The sequence below is a fragment of the Pavona decussata genome, unplaced genomic scaffold (genome assembly GCF_977016875.1).
Source record: "Pavona decussata unplaced genomic scaffold, jaPavDecu1.1 SCAFFOLD_198, whole genome shotgun sequence".
In the NCBI taxonomy this organism is placed as follows: domain Eukaryota; kingdom Metazoa; phylum Cnidaria; class Anthozoa; order Scleractinia; family Agariciidae; genus Pavona; species Pavona decussata.
In genome coordinates, this window is record NW_028145606.1 from 853,775 (window position 1) to 878,899 (window position 25,125).

General features: G+C 38.3%; 2 protein-coding genes across 2 annotated transcripts; one reads left to right on the plus strand and one right to left on the minus strand.

The window, feature by feature from the left end:
- The first annotated feature begins 882 nt into the window (after window positions 1–882).
- LOC146461460 (uncharacterized) lies at window positions 883–14,159 on the plus strand. Its single transcript, XM_085086876.1, has 3 exons — window positions 883–2,184; window positions 8,770–9,064; window positions 12,893–14,159. The coding sequence occupies exons 1-3, from the start codon at window positions 1,408–1,410 to the stop codon at window positions 13,024–13,026; spliced, it is 1,206 nt and encodes a 401-aa protein (XP_084943002.1). The 5' UTR covers window positions 883–1,407; the 3' UTR covers window positions 13,027–14,159.
- An 832-nt stretch (window positions 14,160–14,991) lies between these two features.
- Window positions 14,992–23,936, minus strand: LOC146461461 (uncharacterized). Its single transcript, XM_085086877.1, has 14 exons — window positions 23,844–23,936; window positions 23,366–23,443; window positions 22,721–22,816; window positions 22,297–22,312; window positions 22,052–22,145; window positions 20,972–21,041; window positions 19,907–20,051; window positions 19,382–19,410; window positions 19,201–19,289; window positions 19,045–19,108; window positions 18,301–18,359; window positions 17,643–17,700; window positions 15,992–16,113; window positions 14,992–15,414 (listed from the first exon to the last, which is right to left on the minus strand). The coding sequence occupies exons 1-14, from the start codon at window positions 23,909–23,911 to the stop codon at window positions 15,383–15,385; spliced, it is 1,020 nt and encodes a 339-aa protein (XP_084943003.1). The 5' UTR covers window positions 23,912–23,936; the 3' UTR covers window positions 14,992–15,382.
- Window positions 23,937–25,125: the final 1,189 nt, after the last annotated feature.

Genomic DNA, 25,125 nt, shown 5'->3' on the forward strand with positions numbered 1-25,125 from the left:
TCGATTCTGTTTGTAACATGACATTCAGAAATTTTGGAGTGAAAAAGCAATTTTTCCAACACACGCTGACCCGCTCGGAAAATAAAATGTTCAGCGATTCGGCGATGAAAATTCAAGCCATAATATAAATCATCCCACCCCCTCACACCGGTGGCTAGAATATAAAAGCATTATTTTTCGCCATTAACACTGGTATGGAGTTTGATTCCTGTCCATAAAAAATGCGTCTAATTACTAAAATTTAGATTTTGTTTTCAGACTGGAATTATAACTCATAGAAATTATTTGATTTCTCACTTACTCCACTAGAAAAGCGGTTTTTTTAGTTTTCTTTTTTTTTTGTCCTTCGATGCTCTGCTCTCGTATTTTAGAAAGTGTTTTAAGGGTTATCAGAGAGTGAAAAAAATACATTTCCGGGTGTTCTAGTCTAAGATTTGCAGGTGTAAGCGCTGTGTGGCGACAATGAAAAAGCCCACATATTCGGCCTCTTACGATCTGACAGTGCAAACACAAATCTCGCTGCCAAATGAAAAATTTACATGATAATAGTTTATCAGTAGCAAATGGTTTCCATGAGCGCGCCAAACACATTTCGTGTGAAGTAATATTCGAAGTATCGCCCCCTTTTTTTCATCCGTCATGCTATATTTTCGCAGAATGCTATCAGTTGAATTGTGGTTATATAGTCGAAATGGAGTCTTGATGTGTTTAATGGTCTGTTATTCCAACAACGGATACTGTTTTGACTTTGGCATAAAGTGTTTTATCTTTTAATAAAATAAAAACTCAGAGCAGAAATTTCTCGGTTGTTTTGAAACCTTCGCGGTCAGTCCATTACTTCGCGTACGGAACTGAAGGTTTACTAGCGCAGCACAAAATTAGAAACCCGGTGTTTTATCAGTCGTCAAGGAAAATCTATTGGGCTTAGTCCTTAGGTTTATCATCCATAAGTATTGTACAAAATCGGCGTGTTGTTTTAAAATCTAAATTGTGCCTGAAAACAATGCCGATGTTAATGTGCCATGCGTGGGTGGAATACACGTCATTTAGCGCTGAAAACAGGCGCGCGCACGACGCTTTTGAGAACTCAAATGGAGTGACGGAGACTTGCGCCATAAAACAGTCATCAACACAACACTTCACTATCGCAAACAACATGCGAAGCGCTTGAAAGCCGCGCCAACAACTTGGAATTTCCAGTAGTAAATACGGTATGGAGAAGAAGTTCTCTCTCGATTGCAGTTGGCTGGGAACTTTCTTAGCGTCGAATAGCTTTCGGGCCGATGAGTAAATATTCACCGGTGATCGCAAGGGGGAATCATAAAACTTCTCGCTGGCTGCGATTTTCAGCAGGGTAAGCGGGGGTTTTTCTCCTTAGTGAATTTTTGAATTGTTGGCGTTAAGAAGATGTCAAAAAACAGTAATTCACCAACATGGAAAGACCAACTTGTAGGTTCAATAGTAGTGGTCATATTTGCCATCACTCTTGTCTTGAACTTTCTCGCGCTTCACTATACGTATATCAAAGTCCGAAAACCCTCGCTGAAAAAGATTCCTCATCTCTTTGTCGGCGCGCTCTCCTTAGCTGGCCTCGGCATCGCCTGTTTTCAATACATTCCGTTCATCGCTTCTCGGTTTCATGGCGAATGGTCTTGGAATGCCGGCGTCTGTCATTTCGTGGCGTTCGGAGTCCTGTTGTTTGGAACACTCACTATATCTCTGGTGGTGGTGATGAGCTTAGAGAGGCTCGGCGCAATCGTGTTTCCCTTCTGCTACAAAGAGACCGTCACATTTCACAAGTGTGTAGTTCTGCTAGTTGCCCTAGTGGTGTACTCGTTCATTCTCGCCATCCTCCCTCAAGCGCTCAACAATGTCGAGTTGAATGTCTCTACCGGCGTGTGCAGTTACACAGTCGATTCCCACAACACGGACACTAAAGTAGTAGTGTATGTCATGTCAGCGCACTATGTCCTGTCGGTTATAGTCATGGTGTTCTCTAACATCACCGTGGTTTACACCCTTCATGTGCTCGAGAAGAATTCGCTCAACGACGTCTATGACCCTGAAACCAAACCAGACAAAAGCGCGAGAGTGAAGCGGTCCAGTACCTCTGCTTGTGTGAGCTTCGCGAAGATGGTCGCCTTGATGGCTGTGTGTTACTCGATTTGCTGGACTACAATTTTGGTGAGTAGTAAATGCTTTAATTATTCGCGTCCTAGCGAAACTTCCTTTCACAAGCTAAATTACGCTTACTTTAGGTTATTTTAACTCGCGCGCGCTTGACAAAACAAGGACTTGGCGATGTTTATTTGCTAAGACCATTATTAATTCCGCCTTGTCAATGTTATTGTAACTTTTTCGCGCGCATTGAGATTTGGTGTTAGATTGCTTACGGCTGAATATTTCCACGTTAATCGAGGGTCGCGTTTAAAAGTTGTTCCAGCTTTTCTGTGAAAGTTCAAGCTGCTTCGCCTCAAGTGGCCGGAAATTTAAGCTTTAAACTCAGGAAAAAATAAACCATTTTGTTGTAGAATTCACTGTTTTTACTTTTTTGTTTCTCGGCGTGTTTAGTCAGGGAGGTAAGCGCTGAAAAAGAAAACCAGATATAGTAAAGATGCATCTTAATAAATTAGGGCTTTCTTTTTAAAAGTTCTTTGACCGTTATTAAAGTCGAGAGCATCGCTCCCTGCCATAAGTATTGAATTGATTAGGCATAAGCTCAATGGAAAATTTTGGATATATCGGCTACAGCGAACGATGAGTCGCAAATTTGTATGATTTAAGTTTTCGATAATTGTTGATAAACACCTTGGAGGTATTAAACTAAAACGCGGTTTTCGCTTTGTTTTGGTTTATTTCTTCAACGCTCGACTGAGTGGTAATTAAACAGAAACTTTGCGATCACTGAAAATTAATATGTCTTGTGGCTTGCTTGGTGTTTCTTGTAAACAGATGTAGATTGGCGAAAAAGGAGCTTCGAAAACAAAAGCGAGTCGACAAAATGAATGAAACTGTTTGTGTACACAGAGACCAATCGTTGAACTTAACGAACGGAATAATTAATTCCGCGAAGAGTTTCTTATCTTGAACAAGGCAATCGACAATCTTTTGCTTCTGGCGTAAAGAGAGAACGAATTGAACTTTGATTACAGGGCTGACAGACGAATAAGCGGCTCGTTTAGTTGTTTCGGCGAAAAATAATTGGACTAATATTCAAATGAGTCATTTTATCGCGGGTCTTCCTACAAAACGATATCCCATCATGAATTTGGTAAAAGATAACAGTGACGCGCGAATTATCGCCGAGCAAGTCAAATTGCTTCCTCTAAAAAAAATGGAGCACAAAGTTTATTCACGAATGCATTAATAGTCACCTGGAAGATTGATGGTGAATATATTCGATTTTCAGCGTGCCTTCGTGAAATAGCCGCATAAGAGTTTAATTGTCTCGCACAGAAACGTTTTCTGTGTAATTTATGAAACACGAAGATCATTAAAGATCCGTGTGCTCGAACCAAATCCCTTAGGAAGCGAATTGTTGTCATGTTATCAAGCTCTATCCGACAGCTGTAGTCTGTATATTCTGTGTGTGGTGAAATTACTTTCGTAAGGTGGGATTTACATGAGAAATGTCAACTTATCTAAGAGTTTAATGACAGTAAAAGGTCTCCCGCAATAAATTTTTTATAAACCTCGCCGACAAGACTAAGAAATACTAATATACTAATATACTTTGATTTTTTTTCTTCGCCACATTGGCGAAAATTGAAATGATAATAATTTGCATCCAGCGTACTTCCATTGTTGTAAGGTTCTTGATTTTAAGGGGAAAAAAAATTAGCTATTTGGTTTCTACGATTTTTGGTCGACTGAATAATGTTTGATTCGCTAGTTTTTATAGCAACCTTGTGGTATTTTGTCGTCCTTCTTGGTTTTTATTTCTTTTCAAGCAAGGCGTTTAAATATGGTGAAGTCTGAACTAACAAAATAATGGTATGCTTAGTTGTTCGTTAATGAATATTTTATATATTTTTATGAAGAGCTCCCCGATGTGGCTTGATGAACTCAACCAGAATACAAGTTTGAATTTTTTTTTTTTTCATTTGTAATGAAGATAAAAAAAAAAAAAACAGTACCACAGGAAAGTATTGCTCACTAGCTTTCGTTTCAATGGCCACACTTTAAGATTTCGCCCACAGTTTCAGAGGTTTGAAACACTGTACATCACTTAACCCATGACCCAACTTTTGTAGTTCGTAAACTTGAAATTTAGAAGGAGAGCTTCTTCGTTATTCTAACCGTGATATTGTTCCTTTTTGTTCGTAAAAATAACTTAATTTTATTGTCTTATTTCCCTAGCAGATGGACATTTTTTTTCTGAATGATGCAGACGGGTACAAAATACTGATTACTTTCAACTTTCGAGCAACCTTTCTTCGATATTTCATTTTTTTTTTTAATAAATATATATCCGCGTTTTCCAACTCGGAACCGCCGTTAGCAAACTGGGAAGTAAAAACCACTTTATCGTTTTATCAGATAGGATAACAGCGATCTTCCCTTCCTCGTGTAATATTCTTTCTTCGTATTACATCACAGTTCAAGTTCTATTAATTTCCGGTAGCGAAATCTCAACGCCCCCAAAAAAGGTTTTAAAAGGATAGAACAAAACGTCGAAGAAAAATTACAAAAGAAAATTAAGGTTTTCAACGCTAATTTTACAGATACAATTTCGAAACGAAAAACCACGTAAGAAAGTAGTGCAAAATTTTGAATTCCTCAATAATTTTTGAATTGAGAAATAAGTGGCAATTCAATAAGGTTTAGCGCGCAATGAAGCTTCTTGTTCAGTTTTCCGATGATCATTACCACAGGAAATACGCTGGCTGCTCAGTAGAGTTTATTTGGGGGGTCGGACTTAAGTATTTTATCCACAGACTTGTACAACATAACGAACAGCGACAGACAAAAGTACTGCTTAGTAGCTTTCATTTGAATGGTCACACTTTAGGATTTCATTCACAGACTCAAAAGTGAGAGCCACCTTGTACTTTACCATAAACAGCACAACAGGAAAGTACTTCTCAGTAACTTTCATTTGAATGGTCACACTTGGAAATTTCACACGCAAACTGAAAAATTCAAACCATCTGGTACAGCATAATAAACGCCACCACAGGAAAGCACTGCTCAGTCGATTTAATTTTATTGCTCCAACATTTAACTTTCATCCCACGGGCTCGTGAAAGCTAGAATTACCTTATACAGCATAATAAACAAAACCGCCGAAAAGTACTGTCTGTTTAGACTGCAAAACGGTCTCTTTCTTTCCTCTCTTTTTCGGTCACATTTAAGAATTCCATTTAACAGTGTTACGTTATTTATTCTATTTCCTGCCATAGGATCGCTATTAATTTTTTTTTTCGTTTCGTGGTCTAAAAGCAAATAATCCAAAATCGGTTGATTTCATCGTCTATACCCTTTGGACTGTTTTCCGTCTAAACAAATATTATTGACAGAATTACAGAAACGATTAAAGTCGTAAGAATACGGCTAAATGAAACAAAACTTTTCCTAATTTAGAAACAATTAATTTTTCTACCAAGTAAATGAAATCAGTTTCAAGTATGCCTTACTTGTCCTGTTAAAAGCATCTCTTAATCTTTCTGTTTCCGTATGGGTTGCGTTTTACACATTTTTCGCAAAAAGAAAATGATGCCGCCAAATCCGAATTCACTGGACAGTGTGGGCTGTTAAAATATAGATCAAGAAAGATCAACGTAAACAGTGCATTGGTTTATTTGTTCTTTTAAATACACATCGATTAATTGCATGTTCTCAAAGCTCCTGGAAATCTCCAAGACGAAAAAATTAATGAGGTTCCTGTCCCTATTGTGTAGCGTTCCCGATAAGTTTTTTTTTTTATTATTATTTTTTAAAAATCCTTTTGCATCAACTGACGGTAGGTTTTTAGCAAGCTTGCCCCGATGTGTCACAAAATTAAGAGGATTTTTAAAAGTCAATAATGATTGCATCTCTACTAAGGAGCAGAACCTCAGCAAAATGCTTTCCAGTTGTAACTAACGAATAGGAGTATAAGAAGGGCCTCCAGTGTTTAGTAAGCGGCAAATAATTGGAGCAGGTGTCAAAACGGACACTTTTTTGCTGAGAACTCGACTAAATCCCCCGTAATCGTCGCCATCAAATTTGTTTTGTGTCCTAAAACGTCATAGTTTTTGTGCCCCAAAGATGACATCCGTTTTCTTTGATTTTTTAATCTCTTGGCCGTAACTTTGGATTCTGTACTTCATTCTTTACTTAATAAAACCCATTTGGCAACGCCTCAAGATCTAAACGCAAGAATAACGAGCATAACAATATTCTAATTCATGAAAAACTGGCGCGCTTCAAAGAGGTTGTGGGCGATTTAAAACTGACATCACAGTGACATCACCCAAGTTTCAGCATTGTAATAAGAGACGTGAAAAACGGGCTTCTCGTTCAATCTCACTGTCTAAGGATAATACAACTGTTTCGTAGTTTTCCTCCATCGTTTTGAATTAAAACATGTGTACAAACACCGTAAAATTGACTGAAGGATTAAAATAAGCATATATACCTAAACTTGCATAACTCCATCCACACGTTCATGCATACGTCCACACACACGTAGATGAATACCTCGCTACACCCGGTCTATCGGTGACGCATGCATACATACGTACATACACAACACTGTACATTCGTACAAAAATTCATCTCTTTGTAACTCTGTACATTCGTACATTTGTAACTCCATACATACGCAAATGTATACATTGAGCAAATAGACCACTTCAGACGCCAGGTATATTGGGCGATAATGCACGGCGCTGAATGATTGTCCGAAAAATTAACAGATGGCCAAGAAGCAAAGCTTCAAGGCCAACTGTGAAATTTTGAGGACAATCTTTTAGCCGATGGCGTTATCATCCGATATATCACCAAGCCGGAAATTTGAACTTCTTTATTTATTTTTTCTTGACAAAAAAATTCGAGCGGCGGATATCAGATGGGACAACTGTTATCGACAGATAACTACCGTCTAAGTTCGTACCACGTGTTGCTTTTCAACCAATGAGAACGAGCGAAGCTTAATTGGTGGGTTATATTTGTACATATGCGTCCATTCATAGCTTCATCTACACATAAATACATACTTTCTCATATGCGTACATGCATAAATCCAAACATACATAAATCCATACGTACATGCGTACATATGCACATGTATAATTCCGTACATAGGTAAATGCATACATACATAATTTATTTATTTATCCACGGTAAAATCTTTAGTATTACGTTATAATAAGAAAGTGTTAGAAACTTCACAAGTTAAAATTAAAATACTGTTTTGCAAGATTGCCGTGTGGGGCCCTGACTGACAATTGTTGTAAAGTCGATCAATTTCCGTTTTAAAGCGACCAAGAGAGTCTATTTTCCGTAAATTGAAGGGTAGACTGTCTCATAATAGCGCCCCGCTGTAGCCAAAGCTACGCTTGCGATAGTTCGTGCGTGGCTTTGGCAAGTCTGTATGTACATCTGTACATGTACGTTATTAAACTCCATAAATGCTACATATGCTCATGCGCACATGCATATCTTCGTAGATTCGTACAAAAATGCATAAATTTATTTATATTTTTCAGTAATAATATATTACTATTTTAATAGATAAATGAATAAATTACAAGGAAAATGTGCCAGGAAATACATTGTCAAAATTGTCATGCAATTAAGTGTAATAGACCCATTCGGCTAACGCAATGTTGTACCCAATTCAGATCCCCCGGGGTTAAGATTCTTTGTTTATTGCATTTGCATTATAATGTAGCATTTAAATGATATGGAAATACTTAGAACAAAACATTTTATGCCCAAAGGATTTGAATTGGGTACAACATTGCGTTAGCCGAATGGGTCTATTAATTACGGAGTAGTTTATTTAGCAGGCTGCGCTTAAAGGTCATTGCAAGATTTTACGGCCCGGGGGCCCGTTTCTCGAAGTCCCGGTACCTTACCGGGTCCGATAAGTGTCTTTGGTGATAAATGTTTCTCAACAGAACTCAATTACTGTTGTTAGCTTTGAACACTGAATTTTTAAATCTCATGATTCTATGAAAACATTGGCCAAGTACAACATGTCTGTAATCACTGTGAAGCCGGGGAAAAAAAAATTCAAAATATACTCATCGGGCCCGGTAAGTTACCGGGACTTTCGAGAAACAGGCCCCTGATTATAGAGTTAGTAGCATTCATACCGCGAATGAGGGAGTACTGAACATACTTGTCAAACTAGATAGTCGGGGCAAGATTATGAACACATTAAAAAACCATAGCATCGTTGCAGTACAGTCTGCCCTTAAAGGCCAACTTATACGGGCAACATTTTGTTTCAACTTGTCTTGCAACAAATGCTGCGTTGCAAGTTTGCAATAGAATTCCATGTTGCAAAGAGTAGACGCTGTTTCTACTTTTTGCAACATGAAACTTTGTTTCCCCCGGAACTGGAAATACGGGCAACGAACAATCGCAACTTGCAACACGACATTTGTTGCGCGACAATTTGCAAGAAACTGTTGCTCGTACTACTTGGGTTTTTTTTTAATAGGGAGCCAGTTTAGAGATGTTAGACAAATGTGAAATATATTTAAACTCACAAAGACCCAATAATATTCGGCTGAAACAAATGGGTCTTCACTCGCTTTATAACCATTTGACTTTCAGATGCGCATTGTAATCCTGTACGCTTACAACTGGCATAACAAATACTTCGACCAAGCGGTGCTGGTATTAACTACACTGGATCCTCTTATAAACCACTGTGTGTGCCTTTGGACTATGAGTAAATACCGCGATGGCTACGCCTCGTCTCTGGGCAAGGTGTTCTCCTGCTTCAAACCATCCGAGGAAGGCATGTTTAGGTCCGCCATTACTCGCCTCAGCTCTATGTCGAGGCGGTCGTTTAGTCGGTCGTCCTCTGCTAGATCTTCATCCATGCGGGCTTCGAGAAGGAAATCTTGTAAGTGGGATATTTTATTTTGTTATGTGAGTGTTAAACTTTTAGCGTCGAGATAATTTAGATAAAATGACACATCGACTATCAACAGGTAAACATGTTTTTATTTTATCTTTTCTATGTTTTTTGTTTCGCTCGTTGACATCAAAAACTGAAATCGATTAAATCCCATGAAATCGTGACCAAGATTTTGACTGAATGTTTTAGCTGATAGCTAAAAAACGGTCGGAAAAGTTTGGAACGCATCAAATTACATGAATACAGTAATTGGGTTTTTAGATGAAATAGGTTTGATCTTCATGTTTATACCTTTTCACTACCAGAAGATAAACGGCCGTTCATACGGTATGGCACAATCTTTGAATAAAACAATAAGAAGCGCCTTTTTTGAAACATTTACCTATAAAATGTCTGCGATAAAAAATAATATTTAAATTCATTTTAAGTATTATATGGAAACTGTTACAAACGTGTTAAAGTTGTTTAACCTTGAACATTCATCCTCTCTTGTTTGTATTTCTCACCCTTCCTCATTTTTCTTAATTCTCTTTTGCTTGTATTTAACATTTATGGATTTTTACTTTGATTAACCGTTGCTTTGACTTGAAGCGTCGTCGGTTTTTTAACGTTTTAACAGTTTCCATAATTCTTTAAATGAATTTGACTTTTATCAAAAATTTCTACAGTTAAAATTCTGTGGATGAAATTCTAGAAATTGTGACATTCAAATGAAAACTTTTGAACAACAGAACTGTGGCAGTAGAATTTTATCTTGAGTGAATCAAAAGTTGAGTGAATTGCTGAAGGAAGGTGACAAATCCGGGATAGGAATGTATTTCGAAAAGCATGTTTACAGTTTTTTTTTATGTTCCGGGATTGATATTCTCAGCCTCAAGCCGTTCATACTGAGTATTTAGTTGAGCTACTCCCATCTCTCCTTGGCCTTTTCGCCAACATTAATTCAACTATGCCATCAAAATTTATAACACTTCGATCGAGACAGGGAAATTGCAATTGCCATATGGTCAATATCTCAAAGTCCAATTTATTATGGTTTCAACGAAAAGAATAATATCGCTAACAGTTTGAGATTACGCGCTGAGGTGAATGAGTTGAAAGGCGAACCCTAACAAAACGTAAAACAGTTAAAATGAAATGACAGAATTTCCATTGCGTGTTGAAGAAAGCGAACACAAAGTCTCGTCTCGGTTTATTTTAACGCCCACTCAAGCTATACCTACAATTTTAGCCGCTGAATTTTACTCAGAGGCCATATTTAGTAAGTGGAAACATTTATTTAGTGAAATTCCTTTAAATAAATCATAAGACTCTTTCATACTGTAGTTTGCAGCACACGTGAGCGGCCATCTCCAGAAAACGAGCACTTTTATGATCGGAAAGTCAGGGTAGTTGCCTGGGTTTAATTCAGTGGTACACTCTTTTTTATGTATATAAGAACCTTTTGTATAACAACGTTGAGGTTGAGATTAGCTAAAATTTAAGAACACACAAAGAACATTGCCCAGGCAAGAACAATTCTATTGTGACCAAACTGATGTTTTAAGAATGAACAGTATAAATGCTGATAAAATAATACATGTAAAACTTCAGTCTATACACATTTTAACATTAACATTGTATTTTTCATTCCATGCCCATATTGCTGTTTGGTAGGTGTCCGCATAGATTTATTGAAATGCTATAATAGGGAAAAAATCTCAGCCCAAAAATTAGACGGCGTTCTTATAAAAAAAAAAAAAAGAATGTATTGGTAATCATGATCTTTAACTTGTAGAGTTTATGCACCATTTTGACGATACGTGAGGGATGTACAAATACTATTACCAATGGTATTGAAAAATGATTTCCAATTTGAGAGCTTTCAATTCACAACAAGATTAACGAAGGCCCAGTCATGATAAATCTAGCGCCTCACTCTGTAAATTACATGTCGGATCTCCTTAGTGTGACAATAGATACAATGCCCTGGTTCAATACCTGTCTCATTGCGTGCGTTTTCATAGTGATAACAACAATATTTCACCTGTTATCTTCCTCCCACCGCGGTCAATAATTCGTGTGTTTTCCTGGCGTTTGAGTACGTAATTTAATTCCTTCCGTCAAAGACAGATGGTCTAGGAAGGCCCCATCATGGTGATACCTGATTGGATTCAGTCGGGTGCCATCTCCGACTCATTTCTCTTTCGTCGTTCCATTTAACATTTGATAGATCCGTGAAAATGTATAACAAGTTAAAACTACAAAAGAGAAGGGTTGTTTATGTTACCGCTTACTGGGATAAATTGGTAGAAGTCGAGATGATAAGCTGTTAGCATGAAATTATGTGACTTAACAACGTATAATTCCGACCTTGTTTTTCTTTCCTCGCCGAATTTCCTGTGAGTTTTAATACGTCTTCTATCTTTTCTTCCCTCCATTTTAAGTATTAAACCACATAAAATTACTTTTCAAATATATTACAGCTTCCCTCGTCGTCAATGCTTTTGTCGTGACCGTAATTTTAATCAAGGTTCGCGTACGTGATATTGGTGAAAATTATTTCGTGGTTCAATTAAAATTGTAATGATTGTTTTGAGGAGAGACGCTAAAGCACATGTTACCAGCTGCTTAAAACCACAATTTTGCAGTATTCACTGTTTATATTGAACTTTCATTTACAAAAAAGGTTAATGACATTTTCGTGATAAAGATGACATTTCCTTTCGTTTCTCTCAATCAAAAGAAAAAGGGGGAAAATGAAGTCACGTACGGTCCACAAGGACGTCCAAGCATGGCTGGCCGGGGTTTAGGTTGTAGTTTTCTTTGAAAAAGAACTTATTGTTCAATCCGTCTAAATATTGGCAATCCACGATTTTTCGGAAAAAATTTCGTGTCGTTTAGTTTCTAGCCCCGTGACCTACAATTGAACTTCAACGGGTAAAATCGTCTGGGTAAATTGGGGAACATCATATCAAATTACAGCAAATCTCTTTGGGTATCAATATGTACATCTTGGGTACGTGTCAAGATTTAAGGCTGGTTTCCACAAGGACATAAGCATAAAGATAAGCAAGTGAGAACGCTAGCTACATAAGCATCAGGACAGACGCACGCGCAGAAAACGGATTTCTCGATCCCAGCTCCCCTCGATGTTTAGCAAGATGGCGGACCTTGTGCTTATGTCACCCCTGTTCTCATTAGTGAAAACTGCGACATAAGCATGAGCATAAGAAGAACGAACGTATTCGTTCTAATGTCGCATTAGCGTTTATGCTAATGCTTATGCTTATGTACATGTCCTAGAGAAAACCAGGCATAAGTCTTACAAATGGATATGACAAATCAGAATAACAATGCAGGAGTCTTCAAGTGAAAATTCGCTGACGAACGTTTTCAAAACGACAAACGAAAGTCCCATTTGGGTTGCGGGTTGTTCACCCATTTTGAAAACGCGTTTTGTGACGTCACAAACAGCGATGTCTCGTGATACAATCAATTTCACATGATTGTTGTACTCAGATGTAAATCACGCTAAATTCATCGCAAAATGCAGTTTATTTCACTGATCAACAATACGGGTTTCTAAATTCTGCGTGCGCGGGGTTGGGGTGTATGTGTGTGGGGGGTGGAGAGGGGTTGGTCTTTTAAGGTTTGTCATCCTTAGTTAGTAACTGCTTTTTGTTGTTGTTGTTGTTGTTGTTGTTTTGTCATGTCGATGTTTCCAACAATCTTCTTCGAGGACGAACATGCTGGATCTCATAGTGCTGACACTCCTGGGTGTCCTGTGTTACACACGTGACTACTAATCAGTGTGTTGCGTTTACATTTCAGCGGCTGTTACCCATACTTACAAGCAAGTGGCTCAAAATAATCCAGACATACGTGCTGAGCCTGGTGTCGAGGCTCAGGAGATTCAGTCTGATCCCAAGGAATTTGTTGAGCAGGGTCATACCAGTGTCCCTTAGTGAAGGCCCCATAATACTAGGTGCTAAAATGCAAGTGCCATAAGAGGTGCTTCAATAGAATGGCCGTAAGGTCTATTGAATGTTCCTTAAAATGAGTACTATTGTGAAGACTGAGGCTCCCAATTCGTTCATCCAACAACGTTTATTTTTTCCCCCACTGATGTATGAACTCGTGGATTGTCCAGAATAACCGTTAGTTCCATCTAGTAAAATCAAAAAGAATTATAGCGCTCTCTTAGAATACCTGCCTTACTGAGGGTTTGTCGTGAATGTATAAAGGGGTGAAGTATCGCAGGTGCAAATAACAAACGTCCATCCACACAGAGGTGTCTCCCTCAGGAAGGTCTGTCTGTCCTAAAAGGTGCCCACCTTAGAGTGGAGTCTCTCTAACTCTCTCTCTCTAAACTGTGACGTCAAAAATATTTGAATTTTTGAAATTATGGGCTTTGTTAGTATATTCGGAAAGAGCACGATGAAAAATGCCTACTTGCCAAAACTCAACATCTGATTGGAATTTGAGGGCGAGATATTAGCTCTGTTATGCCCCGATGACTCCATACAAATCCCTCTAATTTTGTCTTAGTTCCAAACGTTAAGATCTGAGACAAAATTAGAGTTATGAGGTTTGCTAATAACTTGTCATCTTTTTTTTTCCTTAAAAGTTAAATGAAAATGTTCACGGTTACGTATTCTCGTTGTAAACAAATTGAGCTTTGCTGCCTTTGACGAAAAGGCGAGGACGCGAGTTCGTCCCTCCCCTCTCCTCCCCGACCACCCAGTACACCAAACAAGTACGTCGGAATAATATCCGCAAGAATTCATGTAACGGTGGAGAAAAATGTCCCGATTGGTTTTATCATGTTTTCACAAAACAAATAAGCACACACTCTTCCGATAATTAGTTGAAATCGTTCACCATAACTCCACGAAAATAATAAAAATTATTTTAAGTTTTCCGTTAAATGAAGCCTCTGGTCAGGTAAATTCGTGGGACGAAAGAGCAGTTGAAAACTGCAAATTAATTTAATGCACCGTAGTTAATAATTATGATGGAGTATTATTTATTTTCAAATGAGAGGAATAAACTGAGATAAATACACTGCTTCCACAATAAAAGTGAATTGATAAATGCTTGCAGCATTGTCTTGCTAGTCAATATTAAGGTCAGAACAAAACGCGACTGTCTCCCAACATTATTGCAAAGTCCCGGGCAAAAGATGAAGGGAGCGAGGAATTGTGGGAAGGTTCAACCTTTTCCCATGATTCAATGCAACCCAAACATAACTTTCCCATAATCTCGTACACAGAGTCCTCTGGCTCCTGGCGACCACCCGCTGACCAAAACGCCAGAGGACTCTGGGTACGAGATTGATCTTTCCCATAGAAAAAGTTACGCGCAGTTTACTGAATTCACCTTTTCCAGCTTGCAGGCTGTTGGATAGTGAAGGGAACGTAACAGAAAACTACCTAAAGAGAGAACAGGCACTTTTCCCTTTTATCATTTTCACTCGTTTTTCTTTTGGGGTCAGTGGTAAACGAATCGCCATTTTTGCCGAATAAAATGCGTTGCACGTTCATCAACAAAGTATTCAGTCCACTGCCGAATGTTCAATCTGCGAAACAGATCAACGTTGTTAAAAAATAAGTCACCATTCAAGTTACCAGTGCTCAATACGTTAATTTGTTTCGTTCTGAGAAACTGAGCAATATTTGTTGAGCGACAATCAACAACTTTTGTTGAGCAAAACATGTCGGGCGATGTTTTCTCCGGAACAACCAATCTGAGAAGCTGAAACTAGTCTGCCCAATAAAGGACTCATTTGAAAACGGAGATGACCGATACTGGCGGAGTCAATAGAGTTGGCGGCGAAAAAATATGTCTTGACAAGGTGAAATATAAATTTGGCTGGTTTGTCCTTAACATTGAAATGCGATCAAATAACCAACATGTTAAAAAACACATCCTTTGCTTTCTTGTTGGTAACTTTATTGATGCGGTCTTGTACTCTCTGGTAAAAGATTCCAAACTCATTTGGACATAAACATTAGCAAGAGATCATCTCGTGTTTACAGAGAGTGCAGAACTATTTTTTTGTTTTCATGGTTATTATTAAATTAAAAGCATAAATAGCACTTTCCTCCCATTTTGTTTATATGGAGTGTTTAAATAAGCACGTCTCTGGGAGACACGATTTTTAAAAATGCCGATACATCCTCTGCTATCCCGCTAGTTCTTTTCCCAGCACTAAGTTGATTTCGTTTCTCATCTTACAAAAGTACAGTTTTTTAAAAATGTCAATATAGTCCCGTTTAAGTTATAAAATCCAAGTCTGTTGTGTAATTCCAACCAGTGACGTTATCTGTCGAGGGTTAAATTCTTGAAAGAACCTGAAAGGTAATGGGGAAACTATGAATTAGAATAAATAGTCAGGATTATTAAATAACTAGAGTAGCGGTTGGAGCGGCAAGCCTACATTGTGTGCAAAGCCCGGTGCGGTTCTTCGTGAACTACCGTATCTCTGCTTGTGTCCCTCCACGGAAGAAAAGAAATTATGCATTTAATAGCCTGACAAACCACTGATAAGGGTAGATTAAACGCCTGGATTTACCCTGCAAAATCACACGCAACGAAGTTGAATATTGGCGTAACGCAAAGCTGGTGGAAACAACTTCTGTGGTAGGTGAAGTTTAGAAAGTGCGCACTGAAGACAAAGCCCATGATGCCTTACAATAGTAGTAAGGGGGGGAGGGCGGCAATCTGTCGCCTGCAATCTGATTGGTTTATCCGCGAAAAACTGCAAGCTGATTGGCTAGGGACTATATCCGCCCCCTTACTACTTACATATCACCAAGAGGAGTCGTGATGGGGCCGAGTACCAAACCTTGCAGGACCATTAACCTATTACAAGGAGGAACCCCCTCCCCATGCGGAATTTGCAGTCACTAACTATTGTTTTAAACATACCGTTCCCAGGATGTTCGTTTCTTTTTCCAGGAAGAGTATACGTGAAACCAGAAGTGCTGTTGTAAAGCACCACTCGGTCGCTATCATAACTGGCAGCGTATAGCGTGCGAAGATCAGCAAAGCTGTGAATAAATCAATTCCAGCTGTCAAGAAGATTCAAAATACAGTCGAATCCCACTGCTGATTCGTTCTCCTCAAAATGGCAGACGCAGCACCCCCTTAAAATTCCCTACATTGATTCCGTGAATTTTTTAAATATTTCGAAAAGCTGAACTTATATATGAAAACAAGATAAAACTATGTATTAGCTCTGAAAATTATATTGCGATTCACTTGACCAAACAGTTGTTGTGTTTCATCACCTACAAAACGAGCCAAAAATCACCAATTTTGCCTCCCGTACCACCTTAACAAACACCCGCTCAATACAAACACCTACTTATTACGGAAATTTTTGTCCATCTTCAAAAAAACCGTATACATCCGTCCAGCAATTTCCAGGACCGTTTGGCTAATTCTAAGCTTCAAAAATCTCGGCAAGCGCACTAAGTCTGACAACAACACATATAAATCGACAGCCTCACACTGGTTGAGAGAAAATCATACACTTTTGTCCCATTGTGCTTTTTTCTAATGTCTTAGCGGGTTTACATATAAAATCTTAGTGTATATTTCCTTTCAAAATAACAGAAAGGACATGTTACATCATTCATGTGCACCCAGTCAATACGGGCATCCCGCCCTGCGATATCCGTGTTATATCCGACTGCAACACGTGCACTACCAATTCACAAAACAATTCTCTTGTGTAACATGCCCTGCATTCATTGTTCCTCGCAACGTTTTGCTGTCAAAACTGTTGCGAAAAGTAACTCGGTTTAATCTGTCGCCACAATTGCGGCAACGATGCAGTGAATTTTTGGAGCTTTGTCGCGTATGTTTGTAGCAGGGGGGATTTGGCTCTGTGGCTGAGCGAGAGGTGCCCCGTTACCTTCCGAGATCTTTTTACATCAAGTGGACCAGCTCTTCTTCAAGGAACATAGCGTTTATTGTAGATCTTGACTCATTCTGTTTCAGGCAGAAGTCAAGAGCTTTTCCTGAAGAACATTTGTCATTTGTTTCGACAACTCAATTTCACTTGCGTAAGCTTAGCAATGGAGGAAATTCTAAAGATATTACTTTTCGCGCCTTTACAAACTGATTTCATTTCTTATTCGAAAGAACAGCAGGTGTTCAACACCTATGTGATTTACTTGACGGTTACAAAGGCTGCGATATTTCCTAAACTGGGTGAGATATACTTTTACTGAAAAATGTCCCGTAATGTCGCCTTCGCAATGTTACCTGCCACTTGTGTCCCAATAATTTTGTGACATCAACCTATCAAATACCGCTCCTTCTGGTGCAAAATACGAGATATGCTCCATCAAACATTGTAAAATGTAACACGGAAAGGCGCAACATACGTGTACGCAAAGGCATTGAAAACGGCTTTTATTGCTCAAGTCCTAGTTCCACTTTGTTGCTGATTCATAACAAAATATAGGTCATAGTGATGAGATTTTTAACACACTCCATGTTTTAAAGCATGCGCAATACTCGGACTGACCTGATCACAAAGGGTCCCTAAAAACATTGTCTTAATACGTACCTCACGCTGGAGGGTCCTTGCAGTCCACCACCAGCTGCGTAAACATCGATAAAATCACCTAAGAAACGACAACAGTTACTAACTATTTCCAGCACGATTCGCCAATCCCACCAGCTGGTATTTTTAATGTTCCATAATTTTGTAATGCCATGCATTTGCAGTTTCCCAGAGTATGTTGAGTAAATTTTACACCTTGCCGATCAGAGAATTTTTTTCTCTCCGGCTTAAAATACGGGGAGGTTTGCCGACTGCTCTATTAAACTTACTTCAATAGAAGTTGTCAGTTTTATTAATTTGGGTTATTCAACGGTCGAGGGGAATTGTTATTCACACTTACAACCCCCCCCCCCCCCCCACCTCATTTAGCATATTAGGCGACAGGATACCCAAGCTCACTATGCCATAACATGAACGAGAAATCGATAATTTGTAATCTTTGTAGGGTATTCACTTCAGTTCACAAACTTCTAGAAAATAGTATGAATGTGGAAATAAACACTTCAAACCTTGAGTTCATAGAGGACTAATAGCGTGTATAAATAAAGTTGATCTCATCTCATCTTGTCTTGTCTCAGTTATGTAGACTTTTTTCAAGTGCTCTTCAACTTATTCAACAACTGAAGAGGCCAAGGGAACCTTCTGGATATAATGAACTCACCTGTTCTTCCGCTAAATCGAAGGATGCTATTTGACACGTAACTTGTAACATAAACATTTCTAAATGGAGCAAAGAACATGCATCAACACACAGAACAGCTCACAGTGGACAAATTGATCAAATAGTTCAAAGTGGGAAAGATGTAATGCTCATCATGTTACGAGCGCAGAACAGAGAAAAAACATAACGAAATCCCAATTTTAGTTTTTAAAAGTAGAAATAACATTCAAGTGTGCTAGAAATTAGATACGATTATCATCTATTTTCGATTTTAAATTTCTTGCCCACCGCCACTTTGAATTTTGTGACATCATACAGTTGCTGCTATTGTCAGTGAGCAGAAGTTCTTTTGTCTGAAACAATTGAACAACCATATTACATCATGAAATCCAACATGGCAGCGCCCGAGAAATTTAAAATCGAAAAATGAGTGATAATCAAATCCTGTTTTGTCCAACACAGAAATATTATTTCCATGTTTTCCAACAAAATGTAAATAAGATTGCAGTTTCAACAATTTAACGTTACTTATTTCAACAGTGGAGATTTTGAGAAACTCAAGTTTCTCATACCGTTGCAACATGTGCAGAACTTATGCACAGTAACAAAAGGGAGCACTGTTCTTAAGTTCCAATTTAAAATGCATGTACGTTTTTCTGCCCTCAGATTATATACTGCTGCAAAGCTAGACATTTCAAGATGTTGACTCCTCGAGACAAGACAGATAACATGAACATGACTTACCCATCTGAGCCAACCGTCAAACCAACCGGTTTTTCCACTCTGGCAAAGACACCTAGCTGTTCACCTACAAAAAAACAACAAAATAAAGACAGGGAAATGATGTTTACTAACAGGTGGAATTATAACCAAACACAGATTTTGCAACATTTCACTAACCAGAAGAAGAGTTGAATCTCAACACAGCATCTGTGTAATGACTGCAGATAAGAAGTGAACCATCCTCTAAAAAGGCAACATCCTCGGGCCTGAAAATCAAACAATTTTCTTTGAATTAAATTATCAGTGTTTCATTAAAATTAATAAATGTTTAACATCAGAACACAATAGTTATCCATACCCTTTCAGACCATGGCTTTTATTAGCAACCTGTAAAATAAATTTTAAAGTTATCACATCACAAAGCTACCCTCTACCTCGAGATTGGTTCCATTTTCTTTCAATTTAAAACAATTTTAATTAGAAAAAAAAAATGAAAAATGAAGGCCTTTTCTTAGGGACCTTTTCATGAGATAACCCAAGAGTTCCAAAATTACACATACATGTAACCTTTGAGAAAACTCTTGAAAAATTTTTTAAAATATTTTTTTTTAAATAAGCAATCTACAGATGATCTTTGTAGGCCTTTGATGACCTTTTTTCATCTCATTTGTAAATTATATATTAAGTCAACAGCTCAGTTGTTAACAGATTTGTGTGAAAGTAAATTTTGCACAATTAGGTTCATGTGTGACTGACAGGATGTGTGGGTTATATGTAATCATTTTGTATTATAGGTACTCATTCTTTCCTATATTACCAAATGAATATTAGTTTTCAACTACTGGTATTAATAATTCTTCCAGCCTTGCTAGCAGTCACTCACCACTCCAAGGAACATACCATCGGGGACCGAGAATTTGACAACTCTATCATCAAGAAAGCTTGCCACATAGAGTGTATTGTTGGGACCAAGGGCCATCCCCTCAGGACAGTCAAGGTAATTCTCATTACCAAAGGCACCTACAAACCTGTACATAAAACGGAATGCACCTTAATTCTTATGGTCCTGTATTAGCTGTTAGACACATAATATGTCATGAGATGATGAAGGGGGGAGCAGGGATGGTGCAGTGGTGAGAGCACTCACTTCCAACCAATGTGGCCCGGGTTCGATTCCTTGACTCGGTGTTATATGTGGGTTGAATTTGTTGTTGGTTCTCGTCCTTGCTCTGAGAGGTTTTTTCTTTGGGTACGCCGGTTTTCCCCTCTCCTCAAAAACCAACATTTCCAAATTTTGGTTCAATCTGGAATCTGAGGGCCACAGGTTTGTCAGTCATAATAGACTGTAAAGTGTCACCCTCGTTGAACAAAGTTGATTGATTTATTGATTGATTGATTGATTGATTGATCGATCGATCGATCGATTGATTGATTGATTGATTGATTGCTTGAAGTTGACTGATTGAAAGGCTTAATGCCATGAGGAGTTCAATCATCCACGAGTAGAATAAACATAAAAATCTTGCATGGCACCTGCCAACATAGGTTATCAAAAAATTGGTTTATATGGCATTCGTTTTTAAATTCTCTATGTCAAGGAGTTCATTTCTTTCATTCATACGGTCATGTACATTCAACCTCCTATCAGGTATGAAATTGAACATAGGATCTAAAAATCTGGGATAGTTGGTAGGTGTCAACACCTTCTTACAGTTTTAAAATGTGACAGAGAAAGTAAATGAGAACATTTTAGAAAAGAAAAAAGGAATAAAATCGTATGGGAAGAGAAAACCTTTGCCCCCTTAATTAGTGCATCCTTAAGTGTGTTGCTTTACATGCAGACAGAGAATAAGACATCTAGGTAGAACTGATGTCACTTGTGAATGGTTTCCTGAAACAATAAGAAATTTAGACACTTGGGAATTTAAAAATCTGTTGGAATACATACTTCCTTGTTTTTAAGTCATACTTGTGGATCTGATCTGTTGTGAAACTTGCTACATACAAGTATTCATCATCTGAAAATGGAAACACTTAGATTATTATTTATAAAAGTTACCATGATATGATTTGATTTTAGTTCTCATTACCCCCGAGCTTAAAGATGGATCATTCAATTCATAATTCATTTCAATGTTATTGTTATTAAAATATCAAGCAAAACATCAAGCATCTAGCAAAACATCTAGCATCCTCGGAGACCCAGAGGCAGATAGAGGGGACAAGGAAAAAGTCACACAGGTGGGAAAAAATTTGACGAAGAAAAGTAGGGACGGAAAGTAAGAGCCCCTGGGAACAGAGTGTTTACCAAATGGTCTTTAGCCTTTGCTGCTCACCGATTGGGCAAAACAAAAAATACAGAGATTTTCTGCCCAATCAGGAGCCAGTATTTGCCCGGCCATTTGGAACAGGTCCCTAAAGAGTCTTCCCTCAGTGGGGCTTACTTTTCCGTCCTACTTTTCTTTGTCAAATTTTTTCCACCCATTTCAACTTTTTGCCCATCCTCACTATCTACCCATGGGTCTCCGAGGATGAATGGCTAGTGGATTATAGAGATCACAGAAATATGCATAAAGACATCTACAATGGCTGACTAAAAATCTTGATGACAGATGCCTCTACCTGTTCATTTGTAGCTTCAGTTGATAACAGTTTTTATTATGTAGGCACGAGTGTTTTACTGGAAATTCATACAAACTACATCCGGGACCGAATGGTGTATTTTCCATATCCTCACTAGTAAGAATATTGATGACGTTATTTCTTGTGTTTTATGGTTGTTTATGCAAACAGTCAGTGAAAAATGGCAAGCAATAGATTTGTCCATATAATAAAAAAAAATTACACGGTGGCTTGAAGATATGAATTATATTTTCTCATGTTAAAAACAATATTTTACTCACTCGCTGCACTCGTTCATAAAATATTGTTTTTACCACTTGAAAATAAAATTCATATCTTCATGCCACTGTGTAATATCCTCTATATAGTTTCTGAATTAATAAACTTTGTGAATGCTGTGTCTCACCAGCAACCATTCCCCATGGTCCATCCAGCCCATGACCTTGAGTAAATGTAACAGCAGGAATTCCAGGTTGCCTTGTGTCTGACACAATCAATACCTGCAACATTCAGGAATTAAGGATTATCAGAGTATGGTGTTGATCTTCAGTTTTTTAGAAACATATAATTATATAGCCTGGTTGGCTAACTACCAGTAACTGCCAAAACAGAAATAACAAAGAGTCAAAAATAATAAATATTATTACTTACCTGGTCCAGTAAGAAGCTTGTAATTGAAGCACAAAAAGAAGAAACAAAATAGAGTTATTAATTACATGCTTGGGCCACAAGTGGAATTAAAACTAGGAAGTCTTGGAAAGTAAAGAATCTCTCACTGGCTCAAAGGGAATCTGAAGAAAATTGGCCTTAAGCAAAAAAGAAAAGAGCAACTTTAATTCACTCTGAAAGTCAATGACTGTAAAAACAACAACAAGTACAACAACAAACAACAATAATTATTATAGCATTTATTCCTTTGAACCTCTTTGCAAGACCAACAAAAAGAAAATAGAAACATTAAGGAGAAACAAAATAAAAATAAGACTATCTATTTTGAGAGAATCCCAGAAACTCAGAATAAAAGTTTAAAAAGAAATCTACTGTAATAAGCAAATCACTGCACTGACATTCTCACCTTGATATGTATAATGTGTGTTGTGGTGTTGCCAAAATATAGGAAGGCTTGTGCACCTTATCAAGCTCTTTGATTATTTGAGATGTTCTGCCTTCCCTGAAAGAGCACATGTGTCAGAGAGTATAAAAATGAAGTGACTTTGATTTGTTTCCCCTTGCAAGTCAAAAGATGTGCACACAGATAACCACAGACAGAACAACCAGGCAATGCAAAGATAAAAAAGTTCCTTATTTCCAACAGCACCCAAGGGGAGGGGGTACTTGGTGGATTGCAGGTTGGGCACTGAGACTCTGAAACCCTTCCCCTATACCAGACCACACTTCAGTCACATTTTACCACCCTTTTTTTAGACTGCAAAGCAAAATTCCCTGCCCTATCCTTGACTTAGCCTTATTTTTTATTCCCAGGAACCTGTTCCAAACTAAATTTTTCTCAATATTACCCCATTCTTAATTTATCAAATCTCTCTGATTTCTATACTCTATCCCACACTAAACTGCTTCAAAAACATACTCTCCATAGCAGCACATACCTCCGCAGTACGGATACGTTATAGCCAACTCGGCGCTTCGCGCCTCGTTGGCTATTTACCATCTCATATCCAACGCGCGCTCATGGAATAATTGTTAAATATTCCTTACTCACCATAAGTAATGTGCCACTTGAAATGATGGATTAATGAATGTATCAGGAAGTGGAATTTCCTGAGGCCCTACAAAACAACTGACACAAACAAGAATTTGTTTGATAGATGTGCTTTTCAGTCAGACACAGACATACTCAGGAAAAGAGGAAGATCTAGAGTCCAATCTATGACCTTCCGATTACTGGTTCGGATGCTCTACACCTGCAGGAAACTTGGTTGATATGAAATACATCCTAAGTATACTGCTAAGGCTTTGATTGCGAGTGGCATTAATGTGAAAGAAATGTTATAACAGCGCCTTTCAATGCAACTCTTTTTTACCATACGTGTCTTCAAGGGCACAGTTGAGCCTTGATTTTATTTCATTTTATTTTTAGGCCAATAATTTAAAGATTGAGCTAATTTCAAAAGCCGATCGATGTAAATATAATTTCCTGGTATTTAAAATTGTGAAAATTGTATATCATGTGCGGTTACCTGTTAGCTAGGAGCCACAATAAACACAATCTTGAAGAACTTCCAATTCTGCTCGTTTCATCCGCCATCTTGAAAACATTTCCCACAATGCATCTGAAATGAGCAAAACAAAGACACTCGGACTTTCCAGGAGTGGGGTGGGGTAGAACTATTAGACTCAGACTTGCTTTTCTTCCACGTTGCTTTCCGCATTTTAATTTTGTCATTTCTTGCCAAGACAGAAGGCTAATGAGCTCTTTGAGGCCCTTGGACAATCTGTTGGTGACCATGTCTTTTTTTTCTTTCTGCCTCTTTGGCATTCTGTCAGACTTTGCGTCTTTCAGACTCGGCCACTCAATTCAAGCTAGTTACACGCGCGATCCTGTGTGACGCACTCTAGAAAGGGAATGGCCTAATAGAGGAGGGGAATCACACGCGCACGCAAAGCGAGACGAGAACGGGGAAGGAAGGAAAGCGCTCTTGCACGTCATACCCCCCCCCCCCTCCCCCGCCATCCTGCCCTTCTCCTTTCTCACGGCCGCCACAAAGACTGCTTACTCCAAGTTGCATGGCCAAAGAAGTAACCATGGGTGGCAAGCTCAGTTTTCAAAGAGGATGAAGACTGGGTGCCGGACACCTTGGGTAATTTCTGTAGTCGCCCCCACTATAACACGAGGTCATTGAATTCGAGCACAGATCAGCAAGTTTTAGACATTTCAGTGATCTCTTGGAAGTTTAAAGTGTAGATTTTGTCCTGATAAGGATTTTATAAATTATTTTGTTGTAATTCATAAGAAAAAATATAAAATTTACTTTAAAAACGTTTTTGTAGTACGCCAAATAAATTAGCAGCTTCGCATACGTCGACGCAAAGGACTTTCGAAGGGAAATCGAGGAGTGTTATGTTATAAATTGTGTGTCGGGAGTGTAAAGAACGCCTACTCATACTTGTTAAGTAATGAATTTTTAAGCCTTTTCTATGAATTTATCCATAGGCTCCTTCATATGAAGTAACCAACCGAAATGAATTGAGCAATGAGGAAAACACAGTACTGATAGCGCTAATTATGCTGATTTGCATGGGAATCCGATGACCGTGAATATATTATTGTAGGCCAAGGTCAATTTCTGAAATTTTCAAACTATGGTCTAAACAAATATTTACTGATCAACCTTGGGGCCTCTTGATGCGAGGGAATCAACTTGTAGCTTCTCCATTCATTGTATATTTGTCTGTACTTTCCGCCACGAACATTGCAGATGATCGATGCACGAACTGTCCCGCTTCTTTTCTATCCTCAAT